Here is a 17,438-nt window from a genome sequence, read left to right as displayed (position 1 = left end):
ATAGCTTGTTTAATTATTTTCAAAAAAATTAACTTTGCAAGATATGGTACATATCTTCGCTACATGTGCATACTCGAATTTGGGGATTACGATCAGCCAATTTCGAAATATCAATTATTTTAGACGGTATGGTCAACACTTTTAAGCTTTCACACGATTCAGAGATATGGTCAATCACTTTCAATTTCTTTCAATTCTATGTTACTTATTTGACAAAGTGTCAAACGAAATTCGCCCTCATAAGCCACGACAAGGTCCGGTTGCTTGTGTACTTTGCTACTCACAATCAAATGACTGCAACTGGTTAAATTCCTGATTTTCCTGGCAAGAAGACGCGGAGAAATTTATATTTCACGCCTGGCCATGTGTTTACGTTTCATGAGGTCATGAATCAATCCGGCAAATCGAGATGTACACACTTGGAGAAGACTGCCGCGGTTGTATATCCCGTTTGGAACATGATTGACCAACGATGTTATGAATGTTAGAAGCTGTGGTCAGAACAGGGCCAGTGTTTCATATTTCTAGTCAGAACAAACCAATGGCAAAATTAACAATTTTAGAACAAGAATGGATATCGTCAGCCTACTACGATAATTGCCTTACTTTTTTTTGTAATTTTGAGAACATAGTACAAAATATTTGTGAATCATATGATGCATTTGTAAATCACATGATTCACCAATCTTTGCTCAAGAACAAAATAATGATTAGGCCTGCCGGGGGGGGGGGGAGCTATCATTTTCTTCGGAAGGGGTCCCAAATAACAGAAGGGTTCACAAATTTTAAGGATAAAAAATATGGGGGGTCATAACATTTTCGATGACCAAAATGTAGGAGTCACAAGATGACAGATAGTGTGGTTATTTCATTCAAAAAGACTGATTTGAATGATTTCAATACAATTTTAGCCTGTTTATGGGGTACGGTAGGCCTAAGGGGCTGTGCAATTTACCCCCGGGGGTAAAACTTCCAAATGACTCGCCAAAGCTCGCTTCCCCCCTCGGCCCGCCAAATATCGCTCCCCCAAATATCGCTCCCCCCCGTCGGCCAAAAATTCTTTGCCCTTGAACATGCCAAATTTTTTGGATCCCAAATTGCAAACCTTAAATGGTCTAGATGTAGGCCTATCAGCGCTCCGAGCATGAAAATTTAAGCGTTTCCGTACTGTTTTCCCAAGCCATTTTGGAGTGTTTTATTAAAAAGGCGCCCCATGAACATGATGAATGCGTGCCAAAAATCGCTTGGGGGGAATTGCTTGCCCCCCTTTCGGCTCGCCAAATATTTCGTGCCCTCCCCGCCAATTTTACCCTCCCCCAGGGGTCATAATTATTGCACAGCCCCTAAGGTGTAGGCCAATCAGCGGAGTTTCGGACCACCCTCCTTCCAAAAGCAGTAAAAACCTTTGTATTGGATCTAATACAAAATTTGTATTTTATGAACCGACATATTGTCATGGGAAGTTATTTTGTGTTTTTGTTATTTTGTATTTTAATCAGAAGGCCTATTGGACTATTTTCGAAGTTTAGATTTTCGGATCCCTTTCGTAGGCGTAGATCCTGGTGGGATGGAGGATAAATCCCACTAATATTTTGCCAGGGTAGATGTTCCATACAATCACCCTCCCAATGTTGACGCCTGTATGTGGGTTTCTGCCAGGGGTTTCTGACCAAATTAACCTCATTGGCCATTTTAGCTTGCCCCCAAAGTGCAAATTTTTGCACGCTCAACGCGAATTTATTCCACTTTTGCATCTAGTAGGCCTATGTCACAAGTTATCTTCTAGTATTTTTTTGCTTATAATGCTGTCGCCAAAAGGTGCTGGATTCACCGTATAGGCCTACTTCAAAAAAAACTTCCAACCCCCATCCCCCAAATCAAAAAGAAATCTACACCAATGCGCGCTATCCCTTTGCCGCCTCTGCTGCCCTTCTTTTTTGCCACTCCAAAAGCCCCTCCCACCGTAGGCCTACGCGTATGATGGGTATGGTCGTTAGGCGTATAATTATGGTTTAGGCGAAGTGACACCTAAAAACCGGCCCTATAGGCATGCGGGGGGGGGAACAAGTTGATATTTTTTAGACGGGGTGGAGGCTCCAGACTTGAAACCCGTATAGGCCTACATGTACCCATTGCCATTTGACCGTGGACAGGTAGGGAGGGGCCTACCCATTTCTAAGGATTTTCTCAAAAATATAGACCCATGTCTAAAGTTTTCTTTCCTATAGGCCTAGACCCATTTTCCCCGAAAAGATCGAGATTTACGGTACGGGGGTTTAACGGACCCATAAGGATTTTCAGCAAAAATAGGGACCCATGTCTATAAGGATTATTTGCAAAAGCGCAATCCCCGTATGCATTTGGCAGTATGGGATTACCCCCCTCCCCCCCCTTGCCGGAGGCCATAGGCATGTCCATTGTCATTGAATAATGATCAATAGACCTTCAACAATATTTGGTTGATCATTTATAATAATCATTTTTGTGAGCCCCGGGTTTCAGTAAATCTAATATAGGCCCATATCTTCCATATATTAAATATGTTTTCACAGCACTTCTTGCATGCCCGGGCTGTATGCAAAACAAAACACTACTGCAAGTTACCGGGCGCGGGCCCTGCTGGGCGCACAGTTTCAAGCACAGCGATATCCCGATTCCCGTTCGTACATCCCGTTTTGATATTTATATGCCCAATTTGACGAGTTTGCCGGACTGACGTTCTAATCGGAAACGCTTCAACTTGAGAGTTAGTCTCCTTCACAATCGGTTTATGCTGTGGTTTACGTCGTTCTAAACACACGTCGTTCGTCCTTACAATATGCAGTCTGGACTCGAAACTAAGAGAGTAATTGGTGCATTCCATGGAGCTTTTAATAAATGGACCTCATGCAATACAATCGGAGTTTGTTTTCATTAGCAACGGGAGACAAAATAGGGGGAAATTACACATTGGCACTTTTTTTCAGGATTCATGTTATTTTATATGAAGGGTATGTATGTCTTCTTGTCAAAAACAAAATAAAAAAATTTCCCTATGTCAAGGTCATGACCCAAGAGAATGTACCCTTAAGCAGGGGTGTATGCTAGCACCAATCCTATTTAGTCTTTCTTGGCAGCTGCAGATGTGTTTACCAAAAATTGTATGAGCCTCTTCTGTGATCACTTTTAATGTCTTCTTATTAATAGACTTAAAACCAAAATGTTTTATTTAAATATAGATTCACCCAGCCAACCTGGTAAACCAGAAGGAGAGATCATTAGTAGGACAAGCATCAGGATCACTTGGTTAGCTCCGAAAAAGGATGGCGGTTCTCCTATAACAGGATATGTCATAGAGCAAAGTCTTGGTCAAATCGAGCAGTGGACTAGAGTCAGTAAAGAGAAGGTAAGTGTTGTTGTAAATCAGAGACGTCATATCAGCGTAAGTCTCTAGAGAAAAGGCATTTTATTTGGGGGACTTAACTATTTGGTGAGGGTGGTGATATAGAGTTACGCAATCTAATGTTCAGATATCGGTAGGCCTATATTTTTAGAGACTAGATTGGTATAGCTATATATTTTGCCTTCATGCAAATTAATTGCTAAGTTTTAGGTTAAAAGAAGCTATGTTTTTGATTGCAAAAAAATGCGTATAGATGTTGTAATATGGGTGGTTGTGAAGAAATTCCAACCAAAAGGCCATTTATTCCATATAGGAAAAAAGACACTTGAGTTTCTCTATTTTTGAGAAACTGTAGAAAGCTATCGTAGGACGCGTTTCGATTAATGGTGATCAAGACTTAGTTGATCTTTTTATTCATCTCATCAGCTACATTTTGCTCAGCTTAATTTTAAGATCACCTAGTATGTTGGTATATTTGTTCACAGTAGAAACATAAATCTGCATAGCTATATAACTTTGGTCTAAAATGCCTAACTTTTTAACATTGGCAATTTGGTCAATTTTTAGTGACAGTTTTTCTCTAAAATGGAAAATGCAATGTCTATGGCATTGTGTCGGCCTATGCTAACATTTAGTTTGTTCTGTGACTGATACTTATTTCACCCTATCAGTATGTTGTAATTTTCCTGTTGAATCTTGCATTTGCTCCTGATTAATATTTGTGTGTTGTTGTGTTATCATTAGGTTACTGAGCCCAGTTATACCATAGAAGAACTCAAGGCAGGCACACAATACCAATTCCGAGTATACGCTGAGAACATGGGAGGACGTAGTGACCCAAGTCAACCATCAGAAGTCATTGCTCTAGAAGGTAAGGTATCTTTTAATTGCTTCAGTAACATTGTACAGAAACTTGGATAGAATAAGAGAGAATTCCAAATAAAAACTAACTTCTTTGGTTTTCCCTGTTTAATTTGAGAGCAATAAGGTAAGGTTTGTGATAGGGAAAATCATGCCCTTTAAGGCAAAAAAGAGGTTCATAAAATGGAAAACTAAAGGAGGCTATGTGATATGTGCGAAGTATGTATTTTTTTGTATAATGTATTGTGTTTTTGCCCACTTTTCTGACCGCTTCAAAATTTCAGATTTTTTCTCTGGCAACTAAGAAAGAAAGGAAATTATATGCTACAATTCAAATTTTAAAAGCACTATTTGCATCGTCTTCTGAGACAAAGCTACTTTTTTGGCCTATTATTCTGTACATTTTTTATAATTTCAATACTGGTGTATCATCTTCAACTGATAAGCCAGAACAAACAGCCGCGAAGCAAGGTGAGATTATTATTACCCCCTTATAAATATAATCAATGTAAATACCAAGGGGGTATGATAGATCTAGTTCAAATTGGGGAAAAGCTTGTATGACCACAGCTTCATTATGCTGTTGATCTGACTCTTATATCGGGCTCTTGTCTGTTGTAATTTAACCTGAGTATTATGAAAATGTTTCAACAGGCAGACCTTGGGCCATTCTTGACTCAAGCAAACTGCTTGTAATTGGCTGTTACAAAACAGGTAGACAAGCTTAAGATTTGTTTCAGGAGGTAAGACCATCACGGCGGATTCGGTGTTTCTGCTGTGGGGGCTCCTCCACATGCAACCATCATATGTCGCGAGCTGCTTGTGATGCTCTGTGCATGAGGGAGATTGCACTTGTGGGACCATAGCTCCTTCAGTGCACTCAGTGATATTACTACCGAAGCGGGCCATGGGCTTGCATCGGTTGTTAATTTCTGCCATTCGCGCCCCATTTTTTTCAGTCATGTGGGCAGGTATTCCTGGGCTGACAGAGGAGAAAGCATCCATCGGTGGTACTGATTTGGGCAGTGTGACTACAAGTAGTGACCCATCCCGGCTATGGGGAGTCAATCGGTTGTGACGGACACATTTTCCCAATCAGGCTAGTCAATCGCATATCGATCAACAGGGTTCGACCTTGCAGATCAATGCAGCCCATTCATGGCATCAGCTGTTATGGGCAGCTTGGGGTGACTGGCCAGCTAGGGTTTACAAAACCAGTTGACAGCCATGGTACACAGCTAACTTCCCTAAGACAGGGAACAGTTGGGCTTACCGAGGGGTACCCGGGTACACAGCTAGATCCCCTCACGGGGAGCTACATGTATGCAGTACCTCCTAGATACAGCAGTGCACAGCTAGGTTCCCATGTGGGTACCCAAGCGGAGACTCCAGGTACAGCAGTGCACAGCTAGGTTCCCATGTAAGTACCCAAGCTGAGACTGTGTCAGTACCTGAATACCCACCCTGGCTGACACAGCCGTTGTGGCAACCGGGGCGGGGAGGTGGTGCCGGTTCTGTCGTACATCATGGGGTTACCTCGGTGTCGGACCAATGCAGGGTTAGCTTTCTGCGAGTTTCGTACCATGGTACCCACCACAGGGTGGTTTCATTCATGACCTAGGGTTGTGGCAGATGAGTCCATCTAGTGGTTTTTGCAGTTCCATCAGCTGTTGCTCCTGTCGGCTGTCAAGGGGTGATTCTGGCTTACGGGACCCGGATATTCCTCATCCAAGGAGTACCATTGCCGGGTATTGCGGGAGTACTCCATCTTAGCCTGAATCCTTCTGGCCTCTAATGGCGGCGCCTTTTTTACCCACAATCCTTCACGTTGCCTTATTCGAGGCCTGAATTCTTTTGGTGTAAAAAAAGAAGAGCACTTTGACAATGGAATTACGATGTCATTAATAATTAATTAGGCTGTTCTGATCATGCGCAGTAGGTCAACACAGGCTTTAGTCTCCTCCTCCGCCAGTAATAATTGAGTTAGTAGGATAAAACCGGCAGCAGAGGAGACTATCATGATGATTTTGCTGTCTCCCTTAGATAGCCGATAATTACAAGTAATTTTCATAGGCCTATGTATAAAAAAGAATCCAAAATGCCCGTATCGTGGGGATATATTGTTTATGATTATATCCCGGGGATTATATAAATTATTATATAATATTCTATGCTCTTGAAATAAATAAATACGGCATGATTTTCTAAATGTTAGGCAATCATCATGAGAAATTAAAATATGCCCTTGGGCAGTAGCTCTCATTTTCTTCGGAAATGGGGGGGTCCCACATTTTCCAAAAGTCGGCGTCAATAAAATTGCGACCCCCCCCTTTTCGGCAACAAAGATTTTATGACCCCCACCACTGATACACCTTACCCCCTAAACAGGCTAAAATTGTATTAAAATCAGTCTTTTTGAATAAAATAAACATACTATCTGTGGTCAACTTGTGACTCGACTCCTACATTTTAGGCATCAAAATTTTATGACCCCCTATTTTTCTCCCAACAAAATTATGATCCCCCCATATATTTGGGACCCCCACGTCCGAAGAAATTGATAGCCCCCATTTTGATATGTCCAGTGGCGGACCAGGATTTGGGGGGGGAGAGGCATAAAATGAGGGGTGGGGGGGTGGCGGAGGAAATCAAAGATAAAAAAAATTTGCCTAAAATTTTCTCAGTATAGTCAGTAGCCAAATGTTTGAAATTCAGTCTCCAAATGTTTGTTCAAGAAAACAAACTAAGACAATTCAGTTGTAAAATTTGGCCAAAATGTTTGGTAGGCCTATATCCAAATTTCTTTATAAAAAATGGTTTTGATGGGTCAAATTCTCTGCAGCACCCCCACAACCCAACCCAAACATGAGTATCCCTCCCCCCCCTCGATTGGGCCTAAAAACTGTGGATGAGTCTTATTTAAAAATTGACAATTTTATTGGAATTCAGCAGGCATTCACAGATTTGGCCATTTTCCCCTCATCAGAACAAAACATTTTCCCTAGCAATTTTACATTTTTGCAGGTTTTTTCATGTTCTATAAAAAACCCTCAACCATTATTGATCAGTCCTTACATCGCCAGGGGGCACTCAAATTTTGGTAGGGGTGTGCAGCGCAGGAGCGCCTAACTTTGGGAACTAAGAACTGAAATTAGGGCCAAATTATAGGCTGTTGAGCTAAAAATTTCTAAATTATTTTCCAAATTTGAGCTTAAAGAGCTACAATTGTCAGAGTTTGAGGCTCAAAGAACTGGAGCAGATCCAAATGTGGGGCTTAAGGAACTGGCAGAGAGCCTGAAAAAGGGACATACCCGTACCACCTTAACATGTGAGTGCCCCCCCCGGGTTACACCAGTATCACCATGAAAACAAACACATAGATACATGTAAATTTGTATTATTACGGTATTCATTGTCATTTTATTTTTCCAAGACATGACTAACATAGTACACAGAGTAGTCCAACATGCAGTCAGTGTAGGATTCAAACAAAAATACATTATTAAACAAGTCTTACATTTTTATAATAAAAACATTATTTAAAATTAGAACATTTTACTGGCAGTGTCAAAACTGTATTATTTTGAACATACTTAACATTAAACATCATTTTTAAGGAATATCAACATGGAATAAAAGGCCATGCCATTTAATAGTTTGTCTCAAAGAATAGTTTGTTGTCCTTACAAGAATCATAATAAAGCAGCCAGCTTATAAATTACATTGTGGTACTGTACAATGTAGGTAGTCAAACAGGAAATAGCAACATTCAAAGCATTGTACAAATTATGTACATGTACACTTCACATTCTTAAAATTGAGTGGAGGTAGAATAGCCTATTCATAAATTTTTTTTAAGAAATATAAATTCCAAACAAAATATATGATCTTTCAGCCCCAATATTTCACAGGGTCAATGAGAAAAATATGGACTTACATGTACACTGATACCAAAATCTCCATTTTGATGGAGAATAGTGGAGATGAGGCTGTTGAGTTTACCATTCTCCTTTATTTCCCAGGACTAGAGGAGAATTTTAAAACAATTTAAACCATTTTAAGATGAAAAGCATTGGTTTGAACCCCGGGTTTGAACACCCTATAGGGCCTACTTTAAATTGGATCAATTGAGCCTAGATATTTATTGAATCGAGCTACGAGTTTTCAAATATTGGACGAGATGTAGTCGAGTAAAATATTTTAAAACTCATAGCGAGACCAATAAATATTGTTGGGCGAAAAGCATCCAATTTTATCATTATTATGTTTTAGATCCCAATATTTTCACACACCCGGATTCATCAAAACATAATAATGACTGGCACTGATCCCCTATATTACTGAAAAGTGCATTCTTAATTTCCAAATTTTGATTTCATTTTCACTATCTACAATTAGGCCCCAAAATTGTTAGCTTGTCCATAGATCACTTTCAGAAGTTGGGTCAGTGTTTTTTAAAGTACATGTACTGTAATCGTCCGAGTATTAGTATCATGTTTGAGTAAACCCCCCAATTGGGATTTTATTTTGGATTTGGAGTGTCCCTGGACCAAGAGCTGAATGCTGGGATCATTCATGGTTGACTTTGTAAAAAACAATAATAATAATATAACATGATTTCAAAATGCATTGGATTTGCACCATAATAGACCATGACATCATTGACATGAATACAAATTATAGCTTTACATATTTAAGACACAAAACGTTATTTTTTAAAGTCAACCATGAATGATTCTAGCATTTGGCTCTAGGTCCAGGGACACTCCAATCCAGTAAAAATTAAGATAAAATTTTCAACAACAAAAAAAAGTTCTACAGTCGGTCGGATGAGACGGTCGATCGGACGAGGACAAGCAAACAACTTTTTTGCCTTATGAACACATTTTAATGAAATTGCCCAACACTGCTGATTTACCAATAACATTGTCCACAGGTACATACACATAGTTCATACATGACCAACAAAACTTCCATCTCTGCCAGAGCTGTAACAAAGTTATAGTCTGAATAGGCACATATATCAAGGTCTGGGTGTGGAGCATTTGTAAACTTGATCAGGGTAAGGGTGTGGGCGTGTGGCCCAGGGTGCGATTGTGGTCAGTATTTCAAAATGATATGAGTTCCACTGTGGTAAAGTCCGTGGTGGGGGTTCTTCTTTGTTGAAGGTGTATGTGGATTTGCAATGGCCGACGGGTACCTTTTCAGCAAGTTTGGTACATATCTCATTCCCTTCTCTTGCTTTAGCTTGTTGCTGCAGGTGGTTCCTTTCAGTTCCAGCAGTACAAGTTCAAATTTCATCTGTAAAAAAAAATCAATTAAAAATATTTTTAATTTAATACATTTTTCTTGCCAAGATTAAATTGAGCATTAATTTACCAAGCCCACAAAGTGGCATGGAAAGAAAACATATCTTGGGGTCCGATTTAGTAGCTTGGGCCCCAGACTTAGTAGTTCAGGCCCCAACTTATTAACTTGGGCCCGAGATAGTAACTTGGGCCCCCGCCCTAATTAGTAGCTGGGACCCCAACTTAGTAATTAGGGGCCCGAGTTACTAAGTTGGGGCCTTGAGTTACTACGTCGGGGGCACAAATTACTAAGTTGGGGCCCTAAGTTACTATTTCAGGGCCCTAAGTTTCTATCTCCAGGCCCCAAATTACTAAGTCAGGGCCCTGTGTTACTAAGCTGGGGCCTAAAGCTACTAAATCAGGGCCCTGAATCTCCTATGATTATTTTTTTTCTTTCCATGCCATTTCTGGGGCTCCATAACAACCTGGGATATTGCAGTGCTAAAATGATTCCATGAAATTTGAATGCTCTCATTTGATTTTGATTTTGAATTATGCATACATATTAAGCCAGGGTTTTTCGGGGGCTCGCTGGTACCTGCCGAATTTCGTTACCGGCAGGAAATACCCTGCCTGGGTTTCCAAATTTAAAAAAAAAAAAAAAAAAAAAAAAAAAAATCGGTTTTGTAGTGCAGGACCTAGACCTAAATGCTAGGATTATTCATGGTTGACCTAAAAAATAAATTGCATGATCGTTTGTGTTTTTAATATGAAAATTGATAATTTGTATTTGTGTCATACTCTATAAATAATATCAAAATGCATTCAAATTCAATAAACATCATGCAATTTTTTTTTTAGGTCAACCATGAATGATCCAAGTATTTAGGCCTAGGTCCAGGAAAACCGAAAAATTAAATAACTTTTAAAAAAAAAAAAAAAAGGGATTTTTTTGGGTTGCAATTTCGGTACACGGTTACCCGCCCGAAAAATGCGCTGGGACTCGCCACTACCGGGCACAAAATTACCTGAAATGTTGAAATTCAGTAACCGATGTTCATTGTATGTGATCCAATTAAGCATAATGCACTTACTTGCGAACGTTTCAGCAAACACTGTTGCCTTTGTCAACACTTGACGAGGAATGACATTTGATTGAATTATAATAAGAATAATTTGGTATATAATTTTACAGAGAGTAAGTGCAATTCAGCTGCAAGTAGGGGCGACTTGGCCTAGATGATGACTAAGTATTCTGGTCCTTCGATACCAGGGGTCAAAATTCACGGGGGGAAAAGGCGATTCTCCCCCAATTCTCCCAAAATAACCCCATGGAAAAAATTGGCAATGGCAAAATGCACACATGAGGGCTATTTTGATTGGAATCTGTCAAAAATAGCTATTCAAAAAAGTATTTTGAGGCCTGCCCGGAACATACATTCATTTGCCTTAGACCTTACGGCATAATCCTTCATATAAAAACAATAAGAATTTATTAAACTCATTGTACGCATACCAGATTTTTGATGATTCACAGTTGAGTTCTCCATACACCATGATTTGAAGTCACAATGAACATCTCCAGAATGCAGTTGCTGTATTACTGTCCAGTTCACTTCAAGTTGACATCACTGATTACAACCTAGTTGTGAAAATTCAAAAAATAAGACTTTAAAATTGAGCAACCTTTAATACGAAAATTTCGTCCCTGTTTCAGGGTCAGAATTTTTCGCAAAGATTCTCGTAAACAGATTTGCGTGAAATTCGTGAATCAAAGTTGATTCTTGCAAACGTTTGTAGTTTACACAGAAGAGGATTTGCGAGAATCAAATGATTCCAAGAATTTATTCTGCAAGAATCAATATTGATTCGCGCACTGTTCAGTTTTTATTTGGCGGAAATTATTCGGGTTTTGTTACTGCGCGCATGAAAGTCCTTCTCACGATCGCGTAAATTCAAGTGTGCACTATAGGGCTGTCAACTCTCACGCACTGGCTGGGAGTCTCACGCATTTGGTAATTTTCTCACGGTCTCACGCCAAGGTTGTATAATCTCACACCTAGTAAATCTCACGCAAAGAGCTGTAAAATGAGTAAAATCTCATGCATCGTAAAAATTTTTTTGTGACCCCGCCCCCCAATCACACACACAAATCACAATTTTTAGATTCTCAAGTGGCGTGGCTTACATAGCCATGGGTCAAAATGAACAGTGTATTTTGCAAAAAATAATTCCACCCCGGTATGGAAGTGTCTCACGCCTACAGTCTGTCCACATAGAAGTACAAACCAAATTTGTGGCATCGGGAAATACAAATCGCGCAGCAGTTGGCACGCCAAAGAAGCATTGCACTGAAATAAATATTCTCATTCCTCCAGTTTCCGAGGTCTATTTACTTTGTACTTCGACAGACTGTACTGTAGCAATTCCAAAAAGTTGACAACCCTGGCGTGCACCGATCATTACGTAATTAGCGTAAACATTGCGCCCAGCCAGCGTACAAGCCATTCTATATCATTACACGGCGTTATTTTTTCCGCCTTATATAAACCGAACAAACTTTAATTAATATATTTATTTTATTGCACCGTGATAGGCCTTACTTAGCCTAGCCTACTAGCATGCCTAGCCTCCGAATAATATCAATCATGCTATCGTTTTGCTTTGAAATTCAGTCAATCATGAGTCTTGACACTGTTCTTACCCCGTAAAAGATATGGCCTGTACAAAATGAAGTAATCATGCACATCCTACGTATGTTTCAATGACACTTGAATACCATGCTTACCGTATTAAAATCCGAGGCAGTCGGTACTGTAGTTTGTACGGTGAATGCATGTCATCACTGTGGTGATTGGCGACGATCTTTCCTCCTCAAAATCAAGGCAACTATTATGACTTGACGGGTGCAAATGGTCTCAGTGTGTTGCAAATATAAAAGTGTTTCCCATGAATACTTTCAAAGACATAATACATCATCGCAAAGTTCATTAAAAAGTGAAAATTTGATAAATATGTAATGGCGATAACAACGGGAACTCAAAATTGACGGCAAAGAAGGTTTAAAACGGGGGATCCGATCCGCTTATGAAAAAATGAAGATGCGTACGCGACGAGTGGATTTTAGCTGATTTTGTAGCTAGTTGTTAATTTGTATGTTCGCAACATACAGGGAACTTAAAAATAAACTGCCGAGTACTGGTTAAGCGTCAGATCAGGGCTCTGAAGTGTTTATCAGGTTTATGATTCCGCGTCTCCGCGCGCAATGACGTAATCAAAATCTACTAAATATTCATATTTCAATGCTCCTGTTTTAGAACGTTGTTTGCTCCAGTCCTCAATACAGCACAGTGGAGCGGCCGTGCGTGAGTATTCGAGGACTGGAGGATCGAGTCTAACTCCATCTTCTCTTGTTTCACATTCTGCTACCCAAGGGGTGCAGAGTGCTTGGAAGTGATGCCCATTCTCTGTCTTCTTCGTCATCAGAAATTGACTCGGACATCCTTTCAGTAGGATGGGTCACCATCGGAAATCAGGTTGAGGTACCGTAAGGCAGTAAGGCTCTCCAGTTGGGGGCGGTTTCAAAACTCAACTTGCGGTTGCCTGCCGATTCCATCCAGCTGGAGCCGGTTTCTATTGGTGTAAACAATTTAACAAGTTTTGAAGCCATCCCTTAGGAGTCTACATAGTTTTGGACTAGACTCCACACACTGGACAATCATTCTGTTTCTTCAGACGCCTCATTCTAGCACAGTCCCTTTATGTGTTATGGATGAGGATTACAATACCCTCCTGAAGGTTCTACTGATGGACTCCAACATTGCCAAACAACGCTCCTTTTAGCAAAGGCATCCGTGTTCTATCATGATGCAGTCATGTCTACAGTAGAATTCACCATGACCGTTGCAGGACTTAAACCCCATTAAAAGCTTGTAAACCAAGATAACACCAATTGAAAACATCTCAACTGATTAAATCATATCTTCTCTGGTTAAATCCACACAACACATATGTCTGTTTTACATGTGCAATGAGCAATGAGCTGGTATTATAGTTTCAGTTGGGTGAACGATTATAAAGCGAACGCTAGAGAACAATTCTGTGTGGGCTTTTGTTTACGAAATGAGACAATACTCTGCTTATTGTTAACCAGCGTTCTTGAAAATGAGAAGTATGGTGGTTTGCAGACTTAACACGGTTTGGAAATCATTTCTTCATATTTTTGGTGTTATCTGTCGTTTACATATCCTTCCTAAAACACAAAAGTGCGACTATTTCCAAACACCTAAATTAGCTAAAAATTTAGGACATGTTACAAAACTATATTTTCTAGAATTTCAGAGAATACTTTAAATATTGGCCGGTTATTTTTCACACAATGACGTTAACTAGGCAATGTCCTATTACCTATAACATACACTAAAACACCAAAGTGCGACTATTTCCAAACACCTAAATTAGTTAAAAATTTAGGACATGTTACAAAACTATATTTTCTAGAATTTCAGAGAATACTTTAAATATTGGCCGGTTATTTTAACTAGGCAAATGCCTATACTTCTAACATACACTACTTGTGGAGGTCATGCGTCAATTGTGAGAGCTCTGTGTATTGTGTATAGGAAAACGGACAGTAACTGCAGTATGTTCCCCCAAAGGGATGATGATCTTTATGAACTCAAGCACATTGACAAGCGTGCTTGGATGTGTGTCAAGTTTTACCACTACCTTTGCCTCAGTAGGCTGCTGGCTAAAGATCACGTGGCAACATCGGACCTTTTCCACGGAGTTAATGGTGCTGACAGCCAACTTCAACGGAAACGCCATGGGCCTAGCCCATAGGATGTCCATCCGTTGTCGGGGTCGCCTGCTTGTCCCTTCAAAGGGACGCAGGGGTACTTGTTTGGCAAGCCTTTCTGTCAGCTCATCGTAGAACATGCCAAGAAAGTCGCCAATGAGGCCATATCCACCATTTGCGGCAGGCCTAAGCCTGAGTCCCAGGGGAGCTATACGTACAACCGCGCTAATCGGGCTAGCTGGCACCAACTTAGTGGTTGCTGGGGACTTGAGTGCATAATCCAGAGCTGTATCAGGGATCTCTGCAGTAGCTGCAGGTTACCTGATACACAGCAGGGTCCCTTAACAGGGATCTATGCAGTACCTCCTGATACAGCTGTTATTTACTTATTCATTCTTTAGGCAGGGTAGCCCCTTCAATGCTAATGCACTGATTTCCAAGGAGGCCCTGCTGCAAAAAGTGTAAAATTCTTATATAGTAAGAATATGGCTCCATGCATGGTCCGCCGCTTGGGGGTCACCCGTAGTGCCCGTCACCTGTAGGTTTTATGCAAGGCCATCAGCTTGATGCATTACCAACCAGTAGTTCAGATCTCACCACACTTCTTCTAGTGGCAAAGCTCACCTTAAAGAGGGGGCTACTGGACACTTAGCAGAATGGATGATGGTGACTAGGTGTTTTCGAGGCTCCTGACAGGGTCAGAGAGCACACTGGCTCAGTCTGGCTGTAGTAGGACGGAAAGTTCTGGCCAATGGACGAGTGTGGTAGAGCTATCACCATCTCCCATGAGGCATACTCACCTGAAAATAATTCCATCCATTTGCACAGCACCTAGTCATCACCCGTTTTCACAAGCACTTTTGATATCAGAAGCTGACAGGGAAGAGCTCGAGTGGTGGTACTATCACCCCAACTTAATTACCATTGGCAGCATCATAGCTAGGTTGGGGGAGGCAAGAAGAGTACTTGAAGACCTGCAAATTGCAGGAGTGACTTTATTCTCCTCGCGCAAGGTCTTGTTGGCCGATGGTATGGCTGGCTTTGCAATAGATGCTGTAGAGATAGACTAAGAAGCAATGAAGGCTTAATTACCGACCCGCCGATCTCAATAGTACCAAGGCTGATAGACAGGATCGAGAGGGGAGGATTGCAATTGTCATATTGATCACATCATGCTGGCCAAGGTTCCTCTGTTTCAGGCCAATGGTCGATCTTCTTGTGGGCAGTGCCGCCGAGAGCCTTTGCGGGCCCGGGGGTAATTAATGATCGCACTGCCCCCTTTTTTTTCACAGGCCCCCTGAGGTCTCTTCTCTTTGCTTTTATGAAACCATGTTTTCTTTATTTTTTACGGGTCCCATAGTACCCTGGGCCCGGGGATAACTCACCCCCTTAACCCCCCTTGTCAGCAGCACTGCTTGTGGGTTTCCAACAACTTCTTCCTGGAGGCACAGGGATCAGAGCAACAGTCTATCAACTGTGCACCGGCACTTGACAACATGCATATATAGCCCTTTATTAAGGAACGCAGTCAGGAAAGAGTTTTCAGAAAGATCTGCTGAGGTCATCGCTGGTGGGAGACAAGAGTCTTCCTCCCTAGCATACACTTATTCTATGCCATGGTTAGAGTGATGAGGCAGGTGTGTCTTCCTTTTACACAGCCCTTGTGACACAAGTTACAGAGTTCTTGTCTGAGAAACTTGGATCAGGATTTGACCAGCAACAATCAGGATCTACAAGTTTGTGATCCTCTTTCCATATATCGAGGTTATGGAGACGATACAACCGTGTCTCCTCCTCAACCTCCTCAAGCGAACGCTGAGAACCGCCCGCTAGTAGGAAAATCACCCCTCTAGGGGACATTACTGCTGTTCTGGAGTACATGTGACTCGATATACTTGTTGATGTCCGAAACAGTACAGGACCGGAGTCATTAGAGGGCAGTTTTCCAGTCACCTTGAAAAGTTGGGTCCATTAGAGCAATACCAGTGCAGCGATATCCGTTCCAAAAGACTAAAAAATGGATTCATTATGTTGGTTATTCGCAGCCCTTGGGGCTTACTGTTGTCGAGGGAGTGTCTGTCTTTCTCTTGGGTAGAGAAATAGGACGACATCCTATCACGGATATGCTTATTTATTTATTTTATTTTACAAATTCGGCTAAAATACATCAAAAAGCAAAGTAAATTTACGCAATACATACAAAAGGACATAAAAGTAAAATAAATAGACCCAATGGGCTAGCCAAGAAGAGTCAGAAGCATCAAGACACTGTCACCAAAAGGTGTGACTCCTCCAACCCATTGGGGCAATTACATAAAGAGATATACTATTGCACTGCTTAAACACATTGTGTGTACATCCACATCACAAGGATGCACCCGCCAGCCACCACACGTGTCTCCCCCCACCTACCAGCCAGGAACAAAAACCAGACCCATGCCACGTGGAGGCCACTCCAAATCATCCCCAAGCCACATTGCCCACATGAAGGAATACAGAAAACATTCCCAAACCAGGCAACCAGGGACGACCCCAAGCGACCGGGACCCGGGACGAGTCTGGCATCCACCCAAAGCCAACAAATGAAAAGAGACACATGCAGCAGCCGACAAGCCCACCCTCCTGATATGGATGTACACATTATTACAAGATGGAAATCTGCTCAGTGACCCCTACCTATCAGACACATGGATTTACCCCCCCCCCTCCTCCTCCCCGGCCCACCTGGACCCAACCAACCCACCCAGCAACACCCCACGCTCACCAACCAGACCAACACAGGCCATGAAGACGGATAAAGTAGGTCACTGAGCAGAAAACCGAGACAACAAAATTTAAGAGTCCTGCTCTTCAGTACTATTATTCCGATCCCTGATCAAGATACTTAAGGGCGGCTTCAAAACTTGACCGCTGGTTGACCGCTGGTTGATATTGTTTAGAGCAATAAAAATCAGCTCCCACCAGATGGAACCGGCGGGCAACCGACAGTCGAGTCGAGCCATCCCTAACCTGTACTTACATCTGTTCAGTTATATTGCCATATATCGATTTTCAGATGTTGATGCAAGAATTATCTTAATCAACATCAAGTGGGGGTGCCAGGGGATGT

At 41.4% G+C, this 17,438-nt stretch overlaps 1 protein-coding gene and 1 long non-coding RNA gene across 2 annotated transcripts in view; one reads left to right on the top strand and one right to left on the bottom strand.

Moving 5' to 3' along the window:
* The window catches only part of LOC140146045 (uncharacterized), a 51,451-nt gene that overhangs the window by 31,227 nt on the left and 2,786 nt on the right, over positions 1-17,438 (top strand). Inside the window, exons 15-16 of the mRNA XM_072167786.1 lie at positions 3,219-3,385; positions 4,127-4,253. Coding sequence (XP_072023887.1) covers positions 3,219-3,385; positions 4,127-4,253 — 294 coding nt within the window. The remainder of the gene's footprint in view (positions 1-3,218; positions 3,386-4,126; positions 4,254-17,438) is intronic.
* Positions 8,407-12,512, bottom strand: LOC140146056 (uncharacterized). Its single transcript, XR_011858182.1, has 3 exons — positions 12,320-12,512; positions 11,048-11,173; positions 8,407-9,544 (listed from the first exon to the last, which is right to left on the bottom strand). It is a non-coding gene; the product is annotated as an uncharacterized lncRNA (long non-coding RNA).

This window comes from Amphiura filiformis, chromosome 2 (genome assembly GCF_039555335.1).
Source record: "Amphiura filiformis chromosome 2, Afil_fr2py, whole genome shotgun sequence".
Taxonomy (NCBI): Eukaryota; Metazoa; Echinodermata; class Ophiuroidea; order Amphilepidida; family Amphiuridae; genus Amphiura; species Amphiura filiformis.
This window is presented reverse-complemented; position numbering and strand designations above follow the sequence as displayed.